Source organism: Microchirus variegatus (genome assembly GCF_963457635.1).
Source record: "Microchirus variegatus genome assembly, chromosome: 9".
Taxonomy (NCBI): Eukaryota; Metazoa; Chordata; class Actinopteri; order Pleuronectiformes; family Soleidae; genus Microchirus; species Microchirus variegatus.
This window is the reverse complement of record NC_139810.1, coordinates 28,032,873-28,057,171: the sequence shown is the minus strand read 5'-3', so window position 1 is coordinate 28,057,171 and position 24,299 is coordinate 28,032,873. Positions and strand designations below refer to the sequence as shown.

General features: G+C 41.4%; 2 protein-coding genes across 2 annotated transcripts; both read right to left on the bottom strand.

Moving 5' to 3' along the window:
- Positions 1-7,406: 7,406 nt before the first annotated feature.
- On the bottom strand, positions 7,407-9,825 carry LOC310932367 (chitotriosidase-1-like; the record flags this gene model as incomplete). The annotated part of the gene is made up of 10 exons (XM_083895674.1): positions 9,804-9,825; positions 9,518-9,722; positions 9,357-9,413; positions 9,109-9,274; positions 8,690-8,814; positions 8,493-8,616; positions 8,220-8,402; positions 8,026-8,142; positions 7,789-7,921; positions 7,407-7,702 (listed from the first exon to the last, which is right to left on the bottom strand). Exons 2-10 carry the CDS (start codon positions 9,652-9,654, stop codon positions 7,407-7,409), a joined length of 1,338 nt encoding a protein of 445 aa, XP_083751800.1. The 5' UTR covers positions 9,655-9,722; positions 9,804-9,825.
- A 2,403-nt stretch (positions 9,826-12,228) lies between these two features.
- Positions 12,229-24,299, bottom strand: nfascb (neurofascin homolog (chicken) b; the record flags this gene model as incomplete). The annotated part of the gene is made up of 26 exons (XM_083895578.1): positions 24,192-24,299; positions 23,690-23,828; positions 23,504-23,609; positions 23,193-23,383; positions 21,840-21,962; positions 21,528-21,746; positions 20,753-20,864; positions 20,447-20,634; positions 20,227-20,358; positions 20,003-20,146; positions 19,076-19,187; positions 18,836-18,999; positions 18,603-18,750; positions 18,379-18,503; positions 17,873-17,974; positions 17,593-17,790; positions 16,151-16,221; positions 15,828-16,050; positions 15,281-15,396; positions 14,836-15,046; positions 14,613-14,735; positions 14,147-14,320; positions 13,915-14,046; positions 13,669-13,738; positions 13,084-13,119; positions 12,229-12,460 (listed from the first exon to the last, which is right to left on the bottom strand). The coding sequence occupies exons 2-26, from the start codon at positions 23,775-23,777 to the stop codon at positions 12,229-12,231; spliced, it is 3,540 nt and encodes a 1,179-aa protein (XP_083751704.1). The 5' UTR covers positions 23,778-23,828; positions 24,192-24,299.

Sequence of the window (24,299 nt, the reverse complement as noted above, 5' to 3'; positions counted from 1 at the left end):
GTAAATACACCACATCTAAAAATGTCCTCTAAAATAACTTTTTGCTAACACACTTGTTGTGTATATGCCACCATGTCATAATCTATTGTAACATACAGCAAAGTGTACGTACAAAACATGACGTATAAAATCACCGCACATGGGCGCACAACAAGGCAATTGGGACAAAATTTGTCCCAATTTGTTGTGCGCACATGTGCGGTGGTTTTGACCAACAGTGGCATCCTCATGTAATGCTCATCTAATTATACAGTACAATTACACAAACCGGTAAGAACACACCCACAACAATGGTTAACCCGGTAAACAAAGAAAGTTTTTTATTGTGGTGTGATGACACAACACATGTTGCCAAACAAACGCACAAATAGCACACACACACCCATCTAAGTTAGAAACACCTACCTATCACCTGTCGTGATTTATTTACACCAAATCTGTGCTGTAAAAAAAACTTTGGTGTGCAGGATGTTTTTGTTACAACATGTGGGCAGACTGTGGGCAGACATACAATTAAAAATGAAACTATGTTTAAGCTAGACTGACACAAACGAACATTGTGTGTTCTATACATAAAATGTACACACTCCATAGAAGGAAAACAATGTCATTGCATAATGTGAACCCCACACGATGAAGATAAATAAATTAATAAGAGAGTAGTCAACCAGAATGCAGCCTCACTACTCATTTTTGGGTTACTGTTAAGAGTTCTGATTGAGTTTGGGGCAAATAAAAAACAATATTATTTTTAGCACTGAAGTCTGTGTCTCTGCTTGACGGCAACACCTCATAATGACATAATGAGTGCGGCACATGGGAGGGAACGCAGAAGAGTCTGTGCATTTAGGTTTTGTTTCAGCCTACACCCTTTTCAGTTTCCAATTGACATGTTTTACCGAGAATCTTCTGGAGCCACTCGACCAGTTTGTGGGTCATAGCCCTCCTTGGCTACAACAAGATGATTCTAATAAATCCATCTTCTCATCCACATGAGGGTGCTGGTACCGATCCCAGCTGACATAGGGCGAAAGGTCGGGGTACACCCCGGACAGGTCGTCAATCCAGGCCTCGTAGAGACAAACAATCGTCCACTCTCACACTCTAGAGTGTCCAATTTGCTTAATCGCCAAAATCTTTTTTCGAGGCTAACACTTAACAGAGAGGAAGAAGGTTTGATTGAAACAGGTCTTGTAATGCAGGGTAACACCAGGCGTTTTCAGATCAGCACAAATGATACATTGCCTTGGTTTGGGTGTACTCGGTAGAACAAGTCGCCCTGTTCTGTGCAGAGTCATTGTAATAAGAGTGGCTGTATGTATTGTACCTTCAGAGATGGTCTTCTTTACGTCTTGGTCGTGTAACTAAGTGCTTATTTGAGTTACTGCCTTGCCTTTCTGTCATCTCAAACAAAAAGACCTCTGGCAACAACAAGGCATATTGTCCAAGATTATCTGCCACTCAGTGGACATTTTCTTCTTATTTCAGACCATTCTGTCAACTCTAGGTTGTGCTTTAAATCCTGCGACCTCGGCTGTTTCTGAAATACTTGTCTGATACCAAGAGCCGTGACATATTCAAAGTCACTTAAATCACCCATCTTCTTTATTCCGATGCTCGGGTTGAAGTTCAGCAGGTCACCTCGATCATGTGCACAAGTGTATCATGTGAAAACTGACATTTGAAGCTGTGTCGAGCGTGCCAACATCCATCAAGTCGTGGGGGTTGCTCTGCCAAACTCAAGCTGACATAGCTGGCGATAGGCAGGGTACAACCTGGACAGTTCGCCAGTCCATCACAGGGCCACGTATACGTAGATACAAACAACCATTCAACCATTCACTCTCAAACTCACACCTACGGTCAATTTAGAGTGTCCACTTTACCTAATCCTACATATTGCATGTTTTTGGACTGTGGGAGGAAACCGGAGAACCTGGAGAAAACCCATGCACACATGGGGAGAACGTGCAAACTCCATGCAGAAAGGCCCTTGTTTGAACCGGGGGCTTGAACCCGGGTCTTGTTGCTGCAAAGGCAAGAGCGCTAACCACAAACCAACATGCTAAACCAAAATGTTTGAGCACTGGTGTGCTTAAGATCAGAACTTGGCCAGTTACATTGGTGTTCATTCATAGGGCATACTTCCATAGGTTTGCAGCTTTGATTGTTAAGATTTCCATGGCCAAAACTTTATTAAATATTTATTCCAACTGTAATAGAATAGCATTTTGTATTTAAATAGGGAAATACAGTTAACATAGTCGCAATACTAATGCAACTGATGTGCCGCGCGTAGAGTTCATAGCTATTGCGAGTTTGCGACTCTTGTCCCCCGAGTTGGGAACAGTAACATACATGATCCAGATAAAGACTTTTTACTTCCTATTCTTTGTCATTGCGTATTGTATGTTTTGGGTTACATCTACTGCACGCCTGTCCGTCCAGGGAGTGGATCCCTCACCTGTGCTTCTCCCTAAGGCAGGGGTGTCCAAACTTTTTCTAACGAGGGCCAAATTTGATAATGTAAAGATTTCTGGGGGCCAATAGTTGTCTTTTTAACAGTCAAATTTACACACAAAGGCCATGTTTTATAATAATTTTGTTGTCCATGAGTGAACAAATGAAACAATTCTGCATTTCTTTCACATCTGGAGTCAGATATCATAATAACATAATAAGGTAACAGGAAATGACATGCCATGAAGGGACTGGGGCCGATTTTCTGCCCCAGTCCCTTCTGGGCCATAAATAATACAGTATAGAACTGAAGCTGCGGGCCGTACAAAATCTGACCGAGGGCAGTGATTGGCCCCCGGGCCGGACTTTGGACATCCCTGCCCTAAGGTTTCTACCCTTTTTCCCTGTCATAAGGGTTTTTTCCCTGGTAGTTTTAACCTTACCCTGGACAGAGGATGTTACCAACCCTGTGAAGTCCCGTGAGACAAACTATGTTTTGTAAACTGTGGGCTATACAAATAAAGATTGATTGATTGATTGATTGATGATCTAACACTTTAAAACTACAGTAAACTATATTCTAACATTACATAACAAATGCATATACATAACAACTACAAGCTAACAACTATCAAATGATAAATATAAAGCTATCAGGGCAAAAAAATGTGATAAAACTTGCTAAAAACTACACTTTATAATACACTAAAACGAGACAAATAAACCTTGTTGTAAACAGTTTTGTAATCTTGTAACCAAAGATTGTGGGTTTGGCCAATTAGCAATCTGTATTTTGAAGAGTGATAAATGGGAGTCACAGAATTGCACCCAAAACACCAACATTCACGTGTTTCCTATAGAGACTCACGTTTCTCCACCTGTTCATATGTTCACCACTGTTTCACAAGGGTGGCTGTATCATAAGGCAGCAGGTGCAATGGGTGTGTTACAAGGAAAAACACATTCTTTTGATGAGTAATTAGGGACATCTTGCTCACTGGGTGTGATTTAGGACATACTTTTGCGGAGGTATAATTAAGGACATTCTTTTTTATTAATTATTGTGCCATTTCATCTAATTGTACACGGTGCCCTGCCATTAAATTGTAAATGCACCTAGAACGTCAGAGAGACGTGCATGACATAAGCTATTGTCGTTGTCTTGTATTCAAACACATGCGATCAACATGTGAACAGGAAAACAGGAGGGCAGTATTGTTAATAGGGGACTGATAGTTGAAGTCAACCCCACTTCAAACTTCAAAACCTGTAGTGCTTCATGGGAGCATTTGACCCACTATCCATAAGTATCATAAGCTCAAGTGGTGCCAAAGATTTAATTCTTGTGATGCATTTCAGACACCAAGTTTATCTCTTAAGTGTTGCAACTGGAAAAGAAACAAAAACAAAACTGAAAACAAGTGCGTCTTAATGTGAAATCATTACTGCTCGTGGCTTATTTTGCTACTCACATGTTCTATTGTAATAACTATAAAATGGGACTCTCACCATGATATTTCTTACCAGGGATATGGATGGCAAAGTATGAAGGTTTAAAAAAAACAACAACAACAGTTTATAGATGTCCAGAATTATTCAAGATCATGATCAATACAAGCATCGTATTGATTAGTACATGGTTTCTACGTCCTGAGTCTGGGGAATCACTGCCTTGCATGTTTTAGATGTTTCCCTGCTCCAACACACCTGATTCAAATCAATGGGTTGTTATCAGGCTTCTGCAGTGGCTTGCTGATGAGCTGATCATTTGAAGGGTGTTCAGGTGTGCTGGAGCAGGGAAACATCTAAAACATGCAGGATTACATCAGCCTACAGCCTCAGGCTCAGTGATGTCAAAGTCATCCCACTGTGCACTGTGTCTCACCTCAGACCTCAAAATGGACACATGCAAATATTTTCAATGGATCCTTGTCCAGGCCGATGCTGACTATTATTAAAGAAAATGTGAAGTCATTTCAAGATTATTTTATGTATTTATTTATTTTAATAAAGTCATCTCACTGTCAAAGGCAAATGGATAATTTCCTGAATTTCAAAAATGTATTTAAATTATTCCTTAAGAGGTTTGCAAATATTTTCAATGGATCTGTGTTCAGGGCGATGCCGACTATTATGATGGTAAATTTCAAATCATTCTGAGATACTTTTTGTTTTTGAGACTTAAGTCATCTCACTGTCAAAGTGCATCAGGGAAAATGGATCATTTCCAGCATTTCAAAAATTCATGAAAATGATTCCTTAAGAGGTTTGCAAATATTTTCAACGGATCCTTGTTCAGGGCGATGTCGACTATTATGAAGGTAAATTTCAAGTCATTCCAAGATACTTTTTGTTTTCGAGAATAAAGTCAGCTCACTGTCAAAGTGCATCAGGGAAAATGGATCAATTCCTGAATTTCAAAAATTCATGAAAATGATTCCTTAATAGGTTTGCAAATATTTTCAACGGATCCTTGTTCAGGGCGATACCGACTATTATGATGGTAAATTTCAAGTCATTCTGAGATACTTTTCTTTTTCGAGAAGAAAGTCAGCTCACTGTCAAAGTGCATCAGGGAAAATGGGTAATTTTCTGAATTTCAAAAAAATCATTAAAATTATTCCTTAATAGGTTTGCAAATATTTTCAACGGATCCTTGTTCAGGGCGATACCGACTATTATGATGGTAAATTTCAAGTCATTCTGAGATACTTTTCTTTTTCGAGAAGAAAGTCAGCTCACTGTCAAAGTGCATCAGGAAAAATTGATCATTTTCTGAATTTCAAAAATTCCTGTTAATTATTCCTTAAGAGGTTTGCAAATATTTTCAACGGATCCTTGTTCAGGGCGATGCCGACTATTATGATGGTAAATTTCAAGTCATTCCGAGATACTTTTCTTTTTCGAGAAGAAAGTCAGCTCATTGTAAAAGTGCATCAGGGCAAATGGATCATTTCCAGCATTTCAAAAATTCATGAAAATTGTTCCTTAAGAGGTTTGCACATGATTTCAACACATCCTTGTTGAGGATGATGCCGACTATTATTGTAGAAAACTTCAAGTCATTTTATGATACTTTTAGTTTTTTGCACAAATGCAGTATCAGGCAAACATTGTTCCAAGTAAACTCTCCACATAATTCTGCTCTTTACTTTTTAATATTTTGCTTCCTTGATTGGCCTCTGATTTGCCTTTACTTTACACAGAGGAAACCATAGCGAAATAAATTAAACCTTACACAAGTCCCTACTCTTTAACTATCATTTTTGGATCAATAAGTTAACCTCACTTACTTTTTATTCTACTAGCAGTTCGAGAAAAACATTCAGGGTGTAACAGAAAATAAAACTATCAGGGCAGAAATGTATTGTTCAACCCATCTGAATGTCTTATAAGTGTATAATTATTTCAATGTAAAAATAGTTTGGTCAGACAAGTGCAGTGATTTATGGGAGCTGACATGCGTCATCCTGTTTTTACAGCAGCCTGATTGGACAGACCAGCCAGGGCGTACATTTTGCATTTTAAAGAGGAAACTTAGTATGCAAACTAAGATGATCCCAACATCTGACACAAGAATCAATCCGAACAATGTTGAACTGTAGATCAGGTAAAAAAAAGCCTTAAAAATCCTGAAATCATCTCAATTTTTAACAGAGGAGTCTGGCGTACTTAGCGACAGCACTGCCGAAAGCGGGCGGTCGTGTCCTCTATCACAACCCGTTCAAATGTATTTTAGTTCAGTCTGTGCTATGACAACCTTGAAGAGGTTACTACAATCATGGGAAACCGTAATTCTTGCACACTAGATCTTTAAAGCAACACACCGCGATGAACCTTTATTTAAAAAAATTAAATAAAATAAATTACGGCATAAACTGCACCATGAACCTCTGTCTTTGCAGTATGTGTGACTTTGTTGTGTTCATCGGAACATTATAAGAAGTGTGTAATAATGTGTAATTAGCAGTGACTCAAACTGCCAGAATCAGGCACAGCAGGTTTAAAAGTGATACTACACTGAGGTTCAGGTAAAAAGCATATAATCACTGAAAGCAATAATCCCGGAATAGTCTGGGCAAATAATTAATAATATGAATAAAGTAAGGAATTTATCCAACCTAACCCTGAGCCCAGGAAATGAACACTGAATGCCAGAAGAGAAATACATTTATTGAGTGATGAAATAACTATTTCTGACCTGCATTTTGAGGTCAAAAACCCAAACTTCAGAGACACAGGACACATCAATTGTAGAGCTGAGTGTTCGGCTAGAATCCCAGATTGTTAGACTTTGAGCAGAGATGCCGGTGCTCTACCTGCTGACTGATCATGAACATTACATCTGTACATCTGCAATAACATCTGTCATTTCAACTCATCAGTATCAGTTAAACCAAAAACTCCTGGACTTTTGTCTAAAGCATAAGATCTGTGTCTCGTGTTGCCAACAGCACATTTGCATTATTTCATGATGCGATAGAAAACCCACGACCCCTATGTGGTGGATAAGGTGGTAGAAAACTAATGAACGAATTATGCAATAGAGAGACCTCACTGCAACAGATCCACAAACATGTCCCGTATAATAATATTGCACTGAGTACTGTTGTCTACTTATGGCAATGAGCAACAAATTCATTTTTTCTTATACTGATTTTTCAGCTTTTAACCACATCTTAGCTGTTAAAGCCTACATGTGTACTATTAGATGTATAATAGTGTAAAAAGAGGTCAAATGTATATTTTAATTACTATTGAACTGAATCATTTATTAATTTCTTGTTAAATGCCAATGTTAGGTTGACTCATGGGATGTTTAGGAAGTGGAATAACCTATTACACGGGACGTTAAATTCTATTGTAGCATATGTATTTGTACTGGCTTTTTCCATCACTGTTATTAATTACAGTATGTTGAATTAATAATAATAATGTGCAAACTTCTAGGGCCAATCACAGCATTTGCAGCTCTCACGAAAAACTAAATTAGTTGGACAATTCTGGACCCAGGTCAAGCCGTTGGCGCAGTTGTAAAAAGAGCCAGGGGCGTCACTTTTGGCGTAAATGCCACCGGCCCTTGTAGCACAGAAGTTGCCATCTGAAGGTTGTGGCTGCGGCTGCGGTTGTGGCTGCGGCTGCGGCTGCGGCTGCGGCTGCGGCTGCGGTTGCGGCTGTGGCTTCGGCGTAGATGGAGTCACTGGAGCTGGTAAGCTTCCTCCTGTGGGAAGGGGAGGAAGGTCTGGAGAAATAGAAGAAACTCTTTAGTCGAAGTAGAATCGATTGTGGGAACAACTTATTTTAAGCTTGCAAACTTGTTTTTTTTACCAGGAGACAAAAGAGTGCGAAGATGGCTGATCAGGGGGTAATTTCCTTGTTGACAGAACTGTCCGTTAAAGTCATCCAGATCCAGAGCCCAAACAAAGGCTCCTCCAAATCCATTGGTTTTCATGTACGCGACCTAAAAAAAATGATGCCAGTTATTAACAACTTTTGCATATTAACTATCTTCTAACTATCTATCTTTAACATGACTTTTGTATACACACACACACGACAGACTACCTTCGTGTTGAAACTTTCCCTGTTGTCATATCCAACCCACTCCTTTTGTTTGGTGGCATAGGGGACTTCCTGGTCCTCAATCATGTGGACGCTAGCCCCTTTGAGGAAGGAGCAAATCTGAAGATAAATAAGGAAATACAATAAAATAAAATACAGACTGAGAGTTCGATGCAATAAATCGCTGCCAGTTTTACCTCATAATAGGACCAGAACCCAGCCTCCCTTGTAAAAGCTGCGGCAGCTCCAGGGCCAGATGCTGGTGCTCCAACCCCACTGGATTCAGTGGACAGTTTAAACGTCCTTCCATATGTAGCAAATCCCATATTTAGCTTTTCTGCAGGTGTTCCCTTGTCCCGCCAATACCTCATGGCAAAGTCCTGAAAACCATTGACATAAATCAAGTCTAAATTTCCTGCAAATTTTAACCATAACCCTAAAAACACTGAATGAAAATCCCCTCTACGTACAGTGTTTAGGTAAACATTGTCGCCGGTGTCATGGGATCCTTTGTATAATGCGCTGTGATGTCCTGTCACAGTTTCCCAGGATCCATGCAAATCGTATGTCATCACATTAATGAAATCCAAGTACCTGATGAGAAAAGGAGATGTAAACAGTTTCATCCCTGGAATGACGTGAATAATGACTAACTCCTCGGGTTTACTTTGCGATCTCTGCAATTTCGTAACCGGCGTCGATGGTTCCTTTCCCGGCAGACACGGCTGCAGAGACGATCAGTCTTGGTTTGCCAGTTGCCTTGCTTTCAGCCTCATAGGCCTCAAGGAGTTCCTGTACAAAAGTAACCAAACGTCATCAAAGGGACCTCATGAATGCTAAACCAAGGCTGAACATCGTCAGAAAGAAAAGGTCAATCTTCACACGAGTGATCCTAGCTGGAGAAAGACCCAGAGCATAGTGAGCCCTCCACATTTATACCTGAGCAACTCCCCTTTCGCACTCCTCCAATAGACAAAGGAGTCTGCCTTTCCTGGCCGTGTTTTCACACCTCTTTGTCGACTGCAGGTGTTGGGGAGCCGACTCCCTGAGGATGATGTAGGAAGTCGTTCTAATTCTGGTACTGACCTTGCATAACAGAGTGAATCTCTGCTTGTCCTCCAGAGGGCTTCCTCTTGCAGCAGGGTATTCCCAGTCCAGGTCCAGTCCATCGAAACTAAACTTTCTCAGCAGTGTGATAGACGACTGGATAAATGTATTTCTGTTTGCTTGCGTTGACACCATCGAAGTAAATCTGGATTGTGTTGGAGGGTGAAAAAGGAGACGTGAGACGGCACGTGGAGCTTCGTCAGGCGTTTAACGTGCAAATGTCTCACTTTTGCGTTCCAAAGTTCCAGCCGCCAACTGCCAACAGTGTTTTAAGATTTGGATTCCTGTGGGATATAAACAGCTTAGATAATATGGAACTTAAAAAAGGCTGCAGTCTCTTTTTTACCATGACAATTTGCATCAAATGGCCAATCATTTTTGCACCGACCTCTGTTTGAGTCCATTAAATGATTGATAGAGTGTCTCATCGTTCCACTCGTAGGTGGCCAACTCATTTGCCTCGTTAATGACAGAGAAGGCGTAGATCAGGTGGGTACACAGCAGTGGATCAACATTTGATGGCATAAATTTCCCATTGCCAGGTCTGTATTGGGACCAGTTAGTGAAATAACACACCAATCTGGTGGTTGAGACTAAATGTAGAAAAAAGAAATGTTTTTTTGTCATTTGAAAAATAGGTCAGTGGTTAATAAGACTGTAATCTATGAACTTACCCAAACTACCAAGGCAAAGACAGAGACCTATTAGAGTTGTAGATATAGTTATTAATATGATATGGCATTAGATGAACACAATAAAACATAGGACAGTCTTTTATTATGCCTTACCTGCTATTAGAATGTGTTTTCTCATGGTGAATGTGCTTTGTCCGAGCCCTAGCAATCTCAGTCAAACTGTCGAAATTTATACACGTCTTTTTAATCATTAACCAGGAACAAACAAATCAAAATTTAGGCCACAAAGCTGTTGCTTCATACACGAAAGTCAATAACAGAAGATTAACAGAAGACCCTTGAACTCACAAACGAAAACTACAGCAGTCTATCATCATTCACACCAAAAGTGTGCTTTTGCCTGATCTCACAATTCATGTCAAGAGAATAATCCATAATGCTGTATAACAGACAAACAGTGGTTAAGCAGAGGAGTCGTGTCTTCTTCAATTTCAGAAGATGCAAGCGCGTCACTGTGATCAAGCCTGAATCTCATTCTTAGCAGAAAAAGAATGGCGTAAAAGTGTATTTTCTTACATTTTGGTTGCACTTGTGTCGTCTGTTGTGGAAAATTCTCTCTGGTCGAAGCTGCACAAAGACCCAGAGAATCACGAGACCTAAACATTTATACCTGAGGAACACCCCTTTCACGTCCCTTTGTTTGTTGCAGGGGTTGGACCCTCCAGGCCGTGCTTTCACACCCTTTTGTCTATTGCAGGTATCGGTGCCGACCCCCCAGAGGTATCCTGCAGGATGTTGTATTTAGGTGCAAAGTTGATTCTAGACATCCTAATTTGACTATACAAAAGGACCTGATATCTTGTGTTAGGAAAGGGGATGTTGGGCAGCTCTAGCTCTGAAACAAAGAAATTGAAAGTGTTTTCTTTATTGTACATTGTGTACTAGTCCAGTGACAACATTACCATGTTTGTTTGACATTCACTGTGCAAGAAAATCTGTGTCATTGAACTGAAAGTCTGAGTACATCTGTTTCCTTGTTACGAGATATTTCATCACAATACAAAGGTCCCAGTAGTCGGTTTCTCACCACAGTCATAAAGGATTTATTAACAAAAACAAATATCACATTTAACAAATGCAAATATATATCACTGTTTGAACCAAAACGATAAATCAGTCAAGCCATACATATATCTCTCAAATGAGCTAAGAACCTGCAGTTCAAGAATCAGTGTTTGGGGGGTGATATAGAAAGAGTATGTTTGATCACCAGAGTTTTGCCAAGTTGATCTCTTCACTGTGAAATGTCGCGCTTCGAATGATTCTTCGGAAAAATTCACAAATGGATACGGGATCTTTATACAACATACTGTTTATTTATGTTAGAGAAACAATATATTGGTTATTTTAGACTCTTCAGAAAAAGATGTGGGCAGATGTTATAGTTTTATATCTCTCAGTTCTTGCGCTTAAAAAGTTCTGTAATGGTAAATTCAATTTCTTTGTTTCAGAGCGAAAACTGCCCATCACCCTTTTCCTAACACAGAATACCAGGTCCCATTGTGTATTGTCTATTGTGTATTGTGTAATTAAGATGTCTAGACTGAACTTGCACCTTCCTACATCATCCTCAGGGAGTCGGCTCCCCAATACCTGCAGTCGACAAAGAGGTCTGAAAACATGGCCAGGAAAGGCAGACTCCTTTGTCTATTGGAGGAATGCGAAAGGGGAGTTGCTCAGGTATAAATGTGGAGGGCTCACTATGCTCTGGGTCTTTCTCCAGCTAGGATCACTCGTGTGAAGATTGACCTTTTCTTTCTGTCGGCCGGCAGAAAATCTCTATTTCATTCTTCACCACCAAGTTTGATATTTACAATAATATCTACTCAGATATATCCAATATAAAGAATCACATAAAATAAGGTAGAAATAAATATTTATTTACACTAGGGCATAACTCTGGTAACACATTTGCTATGAATGATCAAATAAACAACAGTTGTTATGTAAAGATTAGTAACTCTCCAATAAATCTCCATTCTGCTGGACATTATGACCTCCATTCGACAAATACATAGAACAACAACACTTTTCATTGACCAAATGTTTCTGAAGGCTGACACTACAGATCAGCTGACCTCATAACAAAACACAATCTCCGTACATAAATTAGTGGACACATAGGAAGCTGCAATCATGAGTTTCAGTGGCTCCTTGCAACGTCTTTTATCAACATGATAAACTGATCCATTTCTGTCTCTTTCAATTGTGCAGCCAGTGTTGCTCCATAGTTCAACAATACAGTATGTGTAGGTGTGTGTGTGTGTGTGTGTGCATTGACAAAGTATTTTATTGATTTATTTACAAGACAAAAACGCCAAAGCTTCCCCCTTTTTTTTCTGAAAATGCACAAAAGCTGTGTCGGCTGTTCAGTTTGTTTTATTTTATTTTTTTATTTTCAGGTTCATGCCATGGAGTAGATAGCATTCATCGGAGAGTGAAGCTCTAGACTTCCGCCAAAGTCCAGGTCTCGGACGTCCCTCCTGGTTCCTGTGTACTGGCCGATAAATGATCCGTCCTCGTTGAACGGTATCTCGCCTCCTTCTCCGTAATCCACCAGACTGTCGTCGCTGTCTGACGGCTTCATCATCGCCTCCATGGACGGCTGGCCTCGCTGAAGCCCTCTCTCTTCCTCCCTAAGAAACGATGCACAATTTTTGAAATATATACACTACTGTTCAAAGGTTTGGGGTCACCTATACTATTTTTTTTGTGTTTTCCATTAAAAGTCACACTTTTATTCATCAAAAGAGTTGCAAAATGAATAGAAAATATAGTCAAGACATTGACCAGATTAGAAATAATGATTTGTCCCTTTTGGTCAAAGAACCAGTATAACTGTTTTCAGCTGTGCTAACATAATTGCACAAGGGTTTTCAAGGGTTTTCAAATAGCCTTCTAACGCGATTAGCAAACACAATATAACATTAGAACTCTGGAGAGATGTTTGCTGGAAACGGGCCTCTATACACCTATGTACATATTCCATTAAAAACCAGACGTTTGCAGCTAGAATAGTCGTTAAGCACATTAAAAACGTATAGAGTGTATTTCTGATTCATTTAATGTTATATTCATTGAAAAAAAGTGCCTTTCCTTCAGAAATAAGGACATTTCTAAGTGACCCCAAACTTTTGAACGGTAGTGTACATCCGTCAACACCAGAAGAGACGTATCAAATCTTATCCTGCAAACTGTGAGGAGAAGTACGCAGGTGTTACTTAGGCAGTGGTACATTTAGCATCATACATGTACGTACCTGCGAGGGTAGGGCAAAGTGGGTATGCGTGCTATCCTGAAACACATCACATGATTGCATGAGAGGATGGATCGTTTTCTCATCGATTATGTGTTATTTTCACGATTTAATGATGCAGGGTGTTTTACAGTAGTTGTTCAGTGGTGTCAAAGGTGTCAGCATTTTAGTCTTTGCATACCTTTCAAGAGACCTTGAGTGGTTCGGTGCGTAAGGGAACACGGTTGAGAGTTTTGGTTCAAGGGTTTGGGTAAAAAAAAAAAAGGTCAATACAGACGCACACAAAGAAAACAAAGAAAAAATAATGTAGCATAAGTATGATCAGATTTGTAAGGTCATGTCATCTGTGTTTAATTCTATTTAACCTCATGCACACTGGTAGGACAAGCAAGTTCTACACTGATTCAAACAAACAACTCTGTAATAATGTCTGCAATAAAGTGATATTATTGCAATACTGTTAGGATCATTTAACAGAAACTTCGAGAAAAAAACAGATTGGTTGTATGAACCAAAATGTACATTCATAATATGTATGTTTTTTTATCCTTTGTAAATTTTCCGCCAGCTGTTTGCTCGTATTCTTACCGATAATCAAAGGATCCCTCTTGGTCTTTGTCGTCCACGAGCTCCAATGAAATGTCCTTTTTTTCCCGCACTGAAATTGAAGTAGATTTTTTTATTTTTTATTATTATTTTCATCACTTGCTATTCCGCCTCTTATTTCCATAATTAATGGTTCAGTCCAGAATCAGAGAGCAGGGGTCATCAAACTCTGGCTCACAGATATTAGCATTAGGAAAAGGCGTATATAAAATTTTGATAACAAAGCACCTGGATATTTCCCTCCTCGGCTCCTCTTGATGAAGCAGACTATCAGAAGTATGAGCACGATGAGCGCCACGGCGCACATGATCCCGATGAACCATCCCTGTGTGGTAATGTCCACCTGGTCCTGAGCATATACTGAAAACAAACATAGTCAAAGTCGTCATGTTTATTTGTTCCAACACACACACACACGCACACAAAGATGGTGACTTGAATGTAGTAAGGAGTGAATTACTTTCCGTGGTGTAGTGGGGAGACTCCTCCGTATGCCAGTCGCCTATTCCGACCTGTGTCCGTGCCGCCACTGAGAATCTATATCGAGTGTATCGGTCATACCGTCGCACTGAGAAGCTTGTTACATTTGGAGGGAATTCCTCGACTCGCAGCTCCTCCCCCCTGGTGGTATTCACTGTGGCGAGATTTCAAAAAATAAAATATCAGTGGCCCAAGAGAACTTTTGATGCTGCTTGAGTGCACACAAGTGAGCAATTAAGCACCTCGCCGGCTCAGTGCAGTACCTACACAAGTATGCATGACCCTCTCGAGAATATATTCTAGCAGTGCTCTGGTCTTTCAGCATATTTTAGTGCTGAATTATGTGCTATGTTGGCCCTGTATTACTTTAAGCTCCAGTTAAGTAATAAACGCAGCAACCATTTCCAGCTTTGCTGCATCTTCCAGGACAAGGGCGGTCCAAGTACCTGTCTGGTACTTGAGGGAATATCCAGTGATGATACCGTTGGGTTCTGCCGGCAGGTCCCAGTCGACATAAATAATGTCCAGATGTCTCTGTTGGATCCTGAAGGAACTGGGAACAGATGGGACTACAGGCGGAAAAAAAACACACAGCAGGGAAAAGACGTGTATTAACGGTTTGCTTTTTTCCTCCGAAGATCCACGTCGTAAGATCAGAAGACGTCTGACCTCCTTCGGGCGTTGAGAAGTGTATGTTATTGCTGGGCGGCCCTTCGTATCGATTGTTCGCCACCACGATGTACATCCTGTAGTTGCTGTAGGGGATGAGCTCGGTGACGACTCCAGATGGCTCTTGACCGGTATCTGCAAACACTTTGGACTTCATCCCTCTGTTCACTCTGTGCCACCTCAGCTGGCTGCTGTCCCGCCAGTAGTAAACCTGAGAGATGAGAAGCGTCACGCTCTCCGTATTATTGTTCTGCTGCAGCCCAGTAACTTGTTGTGCACTCAAGGAACATCGAGTTCACACTTTAATACTGTAACCACCATCTGTAACAACACTACTATTAAGGCAAAAAGACGGTTTAATGCCCCACTACTATTCATCCATAAGTTAATGTTGTGATCCCATGTTGAAGTCATAATACACACACACACACACACACACACACACCTTGTATTCTTTAATTTCTCCCATGATAGTTTCGCGCATCACCGGGTCCCACTGCACGGTCACCTGCGAGCTCTCGATGTCGGACACTCTCAAGTTCAGAGGTGCAGTTAAGGGACCTTCGGGAAAACAGAGCTAACCCATTAGTCAACCCTGAAGGTACAGGAGATATGAAATAATAATTAAACCATATCTTGTTTCCATTCATGATTTCCTGTAGATTTATAATCAGACTACAGCAGTGTTTGCATTGACTTAAAACAATTGACTGATGGACAGAAGGGATTAATTATGGCCACAGAGCAGCTTCTTATAAAAACTAACAGAAAAAAACTGAAGCTGTCCAGTATTAAATGTATTAATATCCCTTTAGTAAAAACAATGCAAACTATTAAAGCATTGATTAAAACGGAAATAATAAATACAGAAAAGGTAAATAAAGCAGGAACCTGTTTCCTCAGATTATAATATAATAACATGGTAAGTTAATAGTGTGTGTTAATAATAAGTGTTATTTGATTGCACAGACACTCTATATTACATTACTTACGGTCTTCCCCAGAGTAACCAATGACCACAGGAGAATCTGGGCCCAACCCAAAGTCATTGACGGCCTGGACTTTTAACTCGTAGGGAGTGAACGTATCGGCGTCGTATATGTAGTATCTCAGCCATTTAGTGGTGGCGTTCTTCCATTCCTCTCGAGAATCTCTTCTTCTCCACCACACCAGATACTTAAGATGGGGCCCATTCCAGTCTTTGTATGGCAGAGGCTGAAAGAGCAGTTCACAGGGTTAGAGATCACCGGTAAATTGAAACATACATACAACAGAAAATATAAAAAAAAACATTGGTGGTTTTTGTCTGTTTTACCTCCCAACTGATCTCCATATTATTCCTCCATGTTCCCACACCCTTTAGATTCTTTGGGATGGCATCTGGGGCTGTGCAGAAAAAAAACAAAAACAATGCACGATGACTGGATGGAAAAGCAAAAAAATTGTGATTCGTTGGATGAGAAAATGTTCAATAATATTTTCCTCTCATGTGGGTATGATAAATACAAATGTAAACAGACTTTCACCATTACATCTACCAGTTGTACAATGAATTACCAAAGGAGTTTTGGTGAATACAGTGATGCGCAAATGATCAAAAGCTGCTCAAACAGCCAAACAACTTAACTTAGTGGGTATAATAACCAGTTATACACTTAGGGTCAGTGTGCATTTGAATTCATTCAACACAGTGGAACATTCACGACAGAGTATTAGGGCCACGCATGAAGAAAACATGTTTTTTGTCACGACGAGATTAATCTCAAAAAACGTCGACTTTAAACTTGACATTTCATCTCGACATCGTCCATCAGTGAGAGTGAGAAGCTGCCACTGAAGCCGGGAACAGTCAGGGTCAGACATGGTTGGAATGTGAAGTTTTTGACCTGCTGAAACTCTTTTCTTGACTGAAATATCAATAACGTGAGGTCTCTCTTCAGTGACGTTACTGAACGCAGTCTGAGACTGACTGTCCAGATTCAGTGGCAGCTTCTGTGGAGCGATGGCTATTCTCTGATGGAAACCCTAACCCTCTACTGAGAACGTATTTATCAAACTGCTCTTTTGCTCCTTTCCTATTTTCTAAACCTGTCCTCCCTTTCATTTTGTTCTTTGGTTGACCTGTTGAAACTCTTGTGTTTGCAGCATTAAGGTACAGGATTGTGAATTCATTAGACACTGGTGCTGCACAGGGCTTCAGGTGCTCAGGAGATGTTTCCTTTAAGCCCTGCACGTGATCGTGCATCAATTAAGTAGCCTACAATGGTCTGGAAAGCAGCTATCATTACCGGCAGCCATCTATGCAATCAGAGGGTCAGAGCTTCACATGTTGTATTTTATATCAACAAATCATTTGGACGTCATTCGATTCCGTTCTGCCAAACTCTTCCTACATGTTCAGTTCATCGTGTTCACTTCATTTTCATAATGAGGCATCAGTGAAAACACACAATGGTAAGGCTGCTCTCTCAGTTTGCTAAAACACCTGCTGTGATCCTTTAATCGTAAGCTGCAAAACGTGTTGTCAACACTGACAACACTTGTTGCATTGTTGTGAACTACAATGAAAAAAATGCCATCACCACCAACCCTGTATGCCAAACCCGCCTTAGGCACAAGAAATGGTTGACACCCAGAAATGAGAGGAGAACCATCTTTCTCATGTAACTATCATCATTCCCAGAATGTCGAGGTGTTCTCTCATGAGCTGCTGCAATCGTTGCCTCCGAACGATCAACAAAAGTGCATCAAACTCACGTGCGCCGCTGGACTGAAAGCGCATGGACGTGCGACTGGGGCGACTCTGTCCAATTTCGTTTACGGCGATGACCCTGAACTCGTAGTAGGTGAACGGCGACAGGTGCAGGTAGACAGAGTTGAGGTTCCCCGGGTGCGTCGATAGGTTCTTCCACTTCCCTGGCAACCAGTCGTCGTCATCGTACTGCACTAAATACTCTGTGAAAAGAAACATTTTTAAAGACAAATGGCGGTTGGTAGAAATAGTCCTCGTTATAAAAAGCATTACTCATGCTCTCACCTGTGATGGGGCTGTGGTTACTGTCGCCGGGAACCCAGCTGAGTCTCACGCTGCGCTCGTATGGATCCGACAACTCCAGATTAGTGGGAGGATTTGGACGGTCTACGCACAACGAGGCATGAAGAATTAGAAGGCCACACATTAGACTACCGTGCAAAAGTTTGGGGTCACTTAGAAATGTCCTTATTTTTAGAGGAAAAACGCCTCTTTTCAATGAATCAGAAATACACTCTATACATTGTTAATGTGGTAAACGACTATTCTAGCTGCAAAAGTCTGGTGTTCTAATGGTACATTGTGTTTGCTAATCGTGTTAGAAGGCTATTGGATGATGTGAAAACCCTTGAAAACCCTTGTGCAATGATGTTAGCACAGCTGCAAACAGTTTTGCTGGTTCTTTGACCAAAGGAAATTGATGGAAAAATGTTATCGGTGAGCCCAGACTTTTGAACGGTAGCGTATACGGTCGTGAAAATGAAGATGAAATGTTCAAACGTGTGTCATACCCATCACCATGAGCCGCGCTGAGGCCGATTTCTGGTCCAGCTCGCTCTTGATGACGCAGGTGTAGTTGCCCTCGTCGCCTCTGTTTACATTGTTGATGAGCAGATTTGATTCGTCCAGAGACATTCTGAGGAACACGCAAACATGCATAACGGTGTTTAAATTTGGATAAACTACAGACGATATTTCTGTGTCAACCAAAAAAAAAGAAAAAAGGAGGACCAACCTCCAGGCCAGGCCGAGCGGCTTTTTGTTTTTCAGCCACGTGGTTGTGAGAGGAGTGGTGACATCTGCTGATCCCCCACACTCCAACTTCACGTTACTGCCACGAATCACTTTCATATTCTGAGGCCTTGTGACAATTACTGTGGGCTCTGAGAAGAATGGAGACACCTTTGTGTAAAAATTCCTTTATTTTTATTTTTTTTACACAAATGTGTGAAAGACTGCGACGCTCACCTTTGACTTCGACTCGGACTTGACTCTCATCTCTTCCTGCAACGTTGCTGGCGACGCACAAATACGTGCCCTGGTCTTCTATCCGTATACGTTTGATCTCCAGTGTCCCGTTACTGTGCGTCTTAAAACGATTACCCTCAAGGTTTCCCTGACCGTATTTGGACCTGTGTGAAACCATAAGCATTTACGGACACAGAGTGAGCTGATCTGGCTTTTTTAAATGTGTCAGTTTGTTCTTACCATCGTAAATCAGGCACCGGGGAACCAAAATAACGGCAATCAAAGAAGGCGCGACTGCCATCGACCACCTTGATGAAATCACTCCTGGGTGCCAGTATGCGCGGTGTTGCATCTAGTGGAAAAGATAGTCTTGTTATTATGTTAAATTTCCCATATTATACCCTATTTCTCCAAGTTAACCTAGTTCCCTGGTGTCCTAATGAACATGTGTGTGACATGCTTTTGGTCAAGATATCATAAGGATGAAGCACCACAGCAGTTCAATCACCCTGCAAAAAACAGCCCTGTTCAGAACGCTCTGTTTAGTAGTATCTCTTTAGGTCCACCTTAAAAAAAAGGAAAACGAAACTTAAGGGACAGGAAATGACATCAGCCACAGAGGCTACTGGGAGCTAACAGCAGTTAGCATTTGGAAAAGTGATCATTTGCAGGCTCTAGCAGGCACATTGCCGTCATATATAACACGTATCCACTGGACAGATAAATCCTCTGAGGCTGGAAGTTTGTGTGGAACTCTGCGCTGCACTGTGGAGCCAAGAATCGCGGACTTCCGGTTTTCCGTTACAGTTGCCCTCGCGTGTTTTACGGACAAAGTGGAGCTCCGCGAGACGACAATTCCAGGAATTTAGCGCATTGTGACGTTGAGTGCAGAACTCAACATTGCGTGCTTTATCGCGTTTTATCTGCCTCAGTCTAAGTACTGAGGCAGATAAAACACGATAAATCACAAAAACATGAGTGAGTCATATTTTTTTCTGACTGATAGGACCTCCAGAGTCCCAAATATAAGGATTTAAATGATTAAAATGTTGATTTTGCATAATATTGCATATATGCTGTATTTGTACTTCATTTAAAATCTACCAGGCAGTATCATGTCTGTGTTTGTACAGTATAAATATCATGAAAGACATGGTGGCAACTTACGTAGCACATTGACTAAAGCATTGGCCAACAAGTACCCATACTCATTTGACGCATTGCACTGGTAGACAGCAGTGTTTACAGCGGTCACACTGTGGAAGCTCAGCGTGTCTCCAGACACCTTTCTGTTAGGCTGTGGTGTATCACCTGAAAAAAGAAAAGAAAAAGAAATACACGGGATAATATTGATGCCACACAGCTCTCGGTCATGATCTCCAACAGCTTACTTTCAACTGGCTCCCCGTTGATGAACCAGGTGACCGTGGGACGAGGAGCTCCGTCCGAACGACACACCAAACGGCCACTTTCTTCAGGAGCCAGGACCAGATCGGTGGGCTTCTCCAACCAGAATGGAGCCGCTTCAAACATCAAGTGTGGATATTTCAGTGTTACTGTACAGGTCGGAAAAATAAAGTGCTGACTATTTTTATATTTTACGTGTCTCACCTTTGACCGTGACTGTTATCGTGTGCTGAATGTAGCTGATCTTGTTGGTGGCGGCGCAGACGTATTCGCCGGCGTCTTCGAACGACGCCTTTGGGATCTGAATCATCTTGTTGAAGTTCTTGATTTTCATGCGCGGCGTGACGTCCAGGTCTGCGCCGTCCTTGGCCCAGGTAATATGAGGAGTTGGCCTTGATGATGATGACAAACCAGGCTTTACACAGAAGAACATTTGATGTTCGATGTAGTTTTTTTTTAGTATGCAACATTGTACTATAAAATAATAAAAAAAAAAAAGTCAACACTCACACTCCTGCAGCAATACACTCCAGGAGCAGCTCCTCCCCCAGCAGGACCAGGACGGAGCTGGATGAGCCTGAAGGGGACAACCAGGTGGGGGCAGCCTCAGCCACTGTTCGAGCTGTGGAGGAAGCCAACCATAGCACAACAGTCACTCACACGCTCACACGTTTCGACCACGACCACAAAACCTGTTTTGACTGCAGCTCAGTGATTAATTCAGAAAAAGAAGAGGACAACTGAGGAAGAACCGACACTCACCATCATTAATAAGATAATTTCAGGGGGGGAAGGGTGAGAAGTCTTATCAGAGTTTAGTCTGAAATAAAATAAAATAATGTCCTCTTGGTTAGTATAGTTATTACAAAACATTACAATACATGAAACATGGGTAATAACAGTTAGTTCAAAAGTTCAGTTAAAGCTGTTCTTCCAATGGTATCACAATGTTTTACAAACTAATAATATTGTGTCCTGGTTTCAACTACTTCATTGAATTGGTCGAATTCCATATAGGAAAAATACTTAAACTAACAAAACCCTGTCTTATAAATTGACCTATGACCATCAGTCTGTATGTAAACACATGTAAATGTGTGACCAAATAGATAAGAAAGCCAACATGGTAATAGTATGGTAATCATTTTGCAATAGGGATAGAGATAAAAATGGTATAATGGTATTCCCATGATATTACTTCCCTACGATGAAAATATTACTATATTATTATAGTGTGTTGTGTATGTCATGTAAAATGTTAGGGCCGGGTTTCAGTGATACTCACTGGTCAGCACCTTAACAACCACAGGCATCTTCTGCTGGATGACATTCTTATAAGGAAAACGAGCATTGCAGCAGTAGTCGGTCCTGGAGTCGTTAAATAAGACGCTGGAGAAGTACAGATCTCCGTTGACTCCCATGGAAACCCGGCGGTCCTGCTGCACGGCCTGCGTGGTGGGGAAAGCCGTCTGAATCGGCCAATTGAAAGGCCTCGCGTATGAGCCTGGGATGAGACAAGAAAAAGAAAAAGAAGAAGAAGTTACCGCGTTTCATTCTAGACTCATGACGACACATTGGTAGTTTGTGAGACACTTACAGCTGGACATCCAGTGGGTCTCAGGTTTAGGTGGGCCAGGTGGAGGGTCACAGGACAAGACCAGAGGCTTCCCCGCGCTGACAACCACAGGCTCCAGAATCTCCCTCGGCCACACAGGAGCTCCTGGACAGAAACAGTTTGTGGTTTTGACGATAGTGTGTGTAAATGAGATTGATAACAGTGGATATATGTCTATCGCAGGATTATATCAGCGATCCATAAAAGGTTTGGGAACCGTTCTACGTATTTTGGGGTCATTGTTTGCAGGGTGCTGCACAAACATGGAGGTGTCTTCGGATGCATTAGCTAAACTGTGACCAGAGTGAGTGGGTTATCTTCTCACCGTATAGCTCCATGTGCCTCTCTTATTTTTGTTAATTTTGGTTTATTGGGCTAAAATGACTATTGGTGAAAAGATAATTACCTGTGCCCCGAATGACCTGAAGGAACATTTTTGATCAAAGTCAGATCTTTATTAAAGCGGAACTAGACCGGAAGTTCCTATTATCGCTGTTTTTTTTGGTGTGTATCTGCGTCATTACCTTGTTTATGAAGCCCTGACGGTTCGAACGTTGTGTTTTATTGTAATCTCGGGGCTCAACGAGATCACTGAAAATCCTGCTCCGGGCACTAGTCCGGGCACATCCGGTTTGCGTACATTGAACCGCAGAAGAAGAATAACGTCCATTGTGGAGGTGTTTCACGAGCGACGGTGTCTTCTGACTCTGGGTCTGACTCCGGTTTAAAGTCATAAAAGGGACTGCGGCGGGGAGTCGTGACGAAGCTATTTTTAAACACTGTTAAAACAATGTTTTGATAATGAGGAGCAGTGCATCCGCCGTTCCAGAGGGGGGCGCTGCGCTTCTGAGAACGGATGTGCTGGATAGTACTGGCCAATCACAAGACTCTGTCTTCTGGGGGTGAAAGTTCACTCTGAAATCTCGTAGCAGAAAAACACCGTCAGAAAAGAGGATTTATATCGACTAGTTCACAGCAACTAGGAGGTTTTTGACCATAAAAACAAGTTAATGTATGTAAGTGGACCTCCATAACTAACATTTATGTGCAACAGGACCGCTCTATGTGACCTTTAAACCAGGTTTGGGTCATGCACGTTGTCCCCATATTTCACGCTTATATGGCGACACAGAAGATGATCCACCACTTGCGAATCAATTCGACATCCAAACGTCTTGCAGATACTTTGTTTTCAGTGATCCTCATATTTGATTAGGTGGAGATTTCCTGACACAACTCTCCCATTTATTCCACCTTGGGGGAGGACCTCTACTGGATGTGTTTGATATCACTACTTTGTTAGATTTCTTTCACTCGTGTACATTAGGACCTTACTGTACAGTCGTAGTCCGATCTTGTTGGAGTACGCGGACCCGAACTCGTTGGAAGCAATGCACTGATACTCGGCCTCGTATTGTTCTGGATTGTTCCAGGCGTAAATGTCCAGCGTCCCCGAGCGCCTGCGCATCGAGACCTGAGAGTCACGTGCCACGTTGAAGTATTTCCCGTTGCGCCTCCATGAGAATCTTCATCATCGATTTAAAAAAAAAAAAAAAGAAAGAAAAGAGTGTAAATCAGTGGTGCTGTTGGCGCACAACGACGTCAGCTTTGACCAAACAATTCAGGGGATTGTGTCAGCTTCTCACATAGGATGAGGGTTTCCTTTGGCTTCACACTCTATGACCATCGTGTCTTTAGGGTCAACAATATGGTCCTTCATTGACTGCCTGATAATGGTTGGAGGTTGTTTGACTGCGGAGGAATAAATCAGGTTAGCGTATCAGCAAAAGTAGACAGTCAAACAACAGAAACAGGTGAAGTTTCTGTCTTACTTTCCAGAGGGATATCCAAAGGCCAAACACTCTGCCACAGGAGCAGCAGCGGCAGCAGCAGCAGCGCTGGTATGACCAGTTTACCCATCGTTACAGTTCATTTAATCCAGCAAAGTCTTTGAGCTCCAGTTCTCCTGTTCTTCAGATCAATAAAGAGAATGTGAAAGACATCTATGTACTTTTTCATAGTGTTAACGTCCAGGACAAATTTGACTCAATGATCAGGAGGAAAAAGTGAAATTATTTGTCTTTTATGTAAAGGCAGATGTTAGATTAGTTAACTGTTATGTTCAGAGGGGAAATTAAGGTTATTTATAAGCAGTAACTGTAGTTGCATAAAATGAAAACCATTGCTCTGAATTAAAGTACGTGTAAGTATTCACAAAGTTATGTTCCACAACTCATATTTACAAACTGAACAGATTCTCTGAGCCAATCGTCAAACACGGAAAAAACAGTCGATTTGAAAAGAACCGTTAGTCGTGTTAGTGTCAGCACTCACCTCTCTCATGTAAAGTCAAATCAGAGCTCCCTCCTCCCCGCGCCTTTGACGTCCACAGTGCATCACTAAATCCGATGTTCTTTTCCTCGAGGCGAATTATTCTCGTCC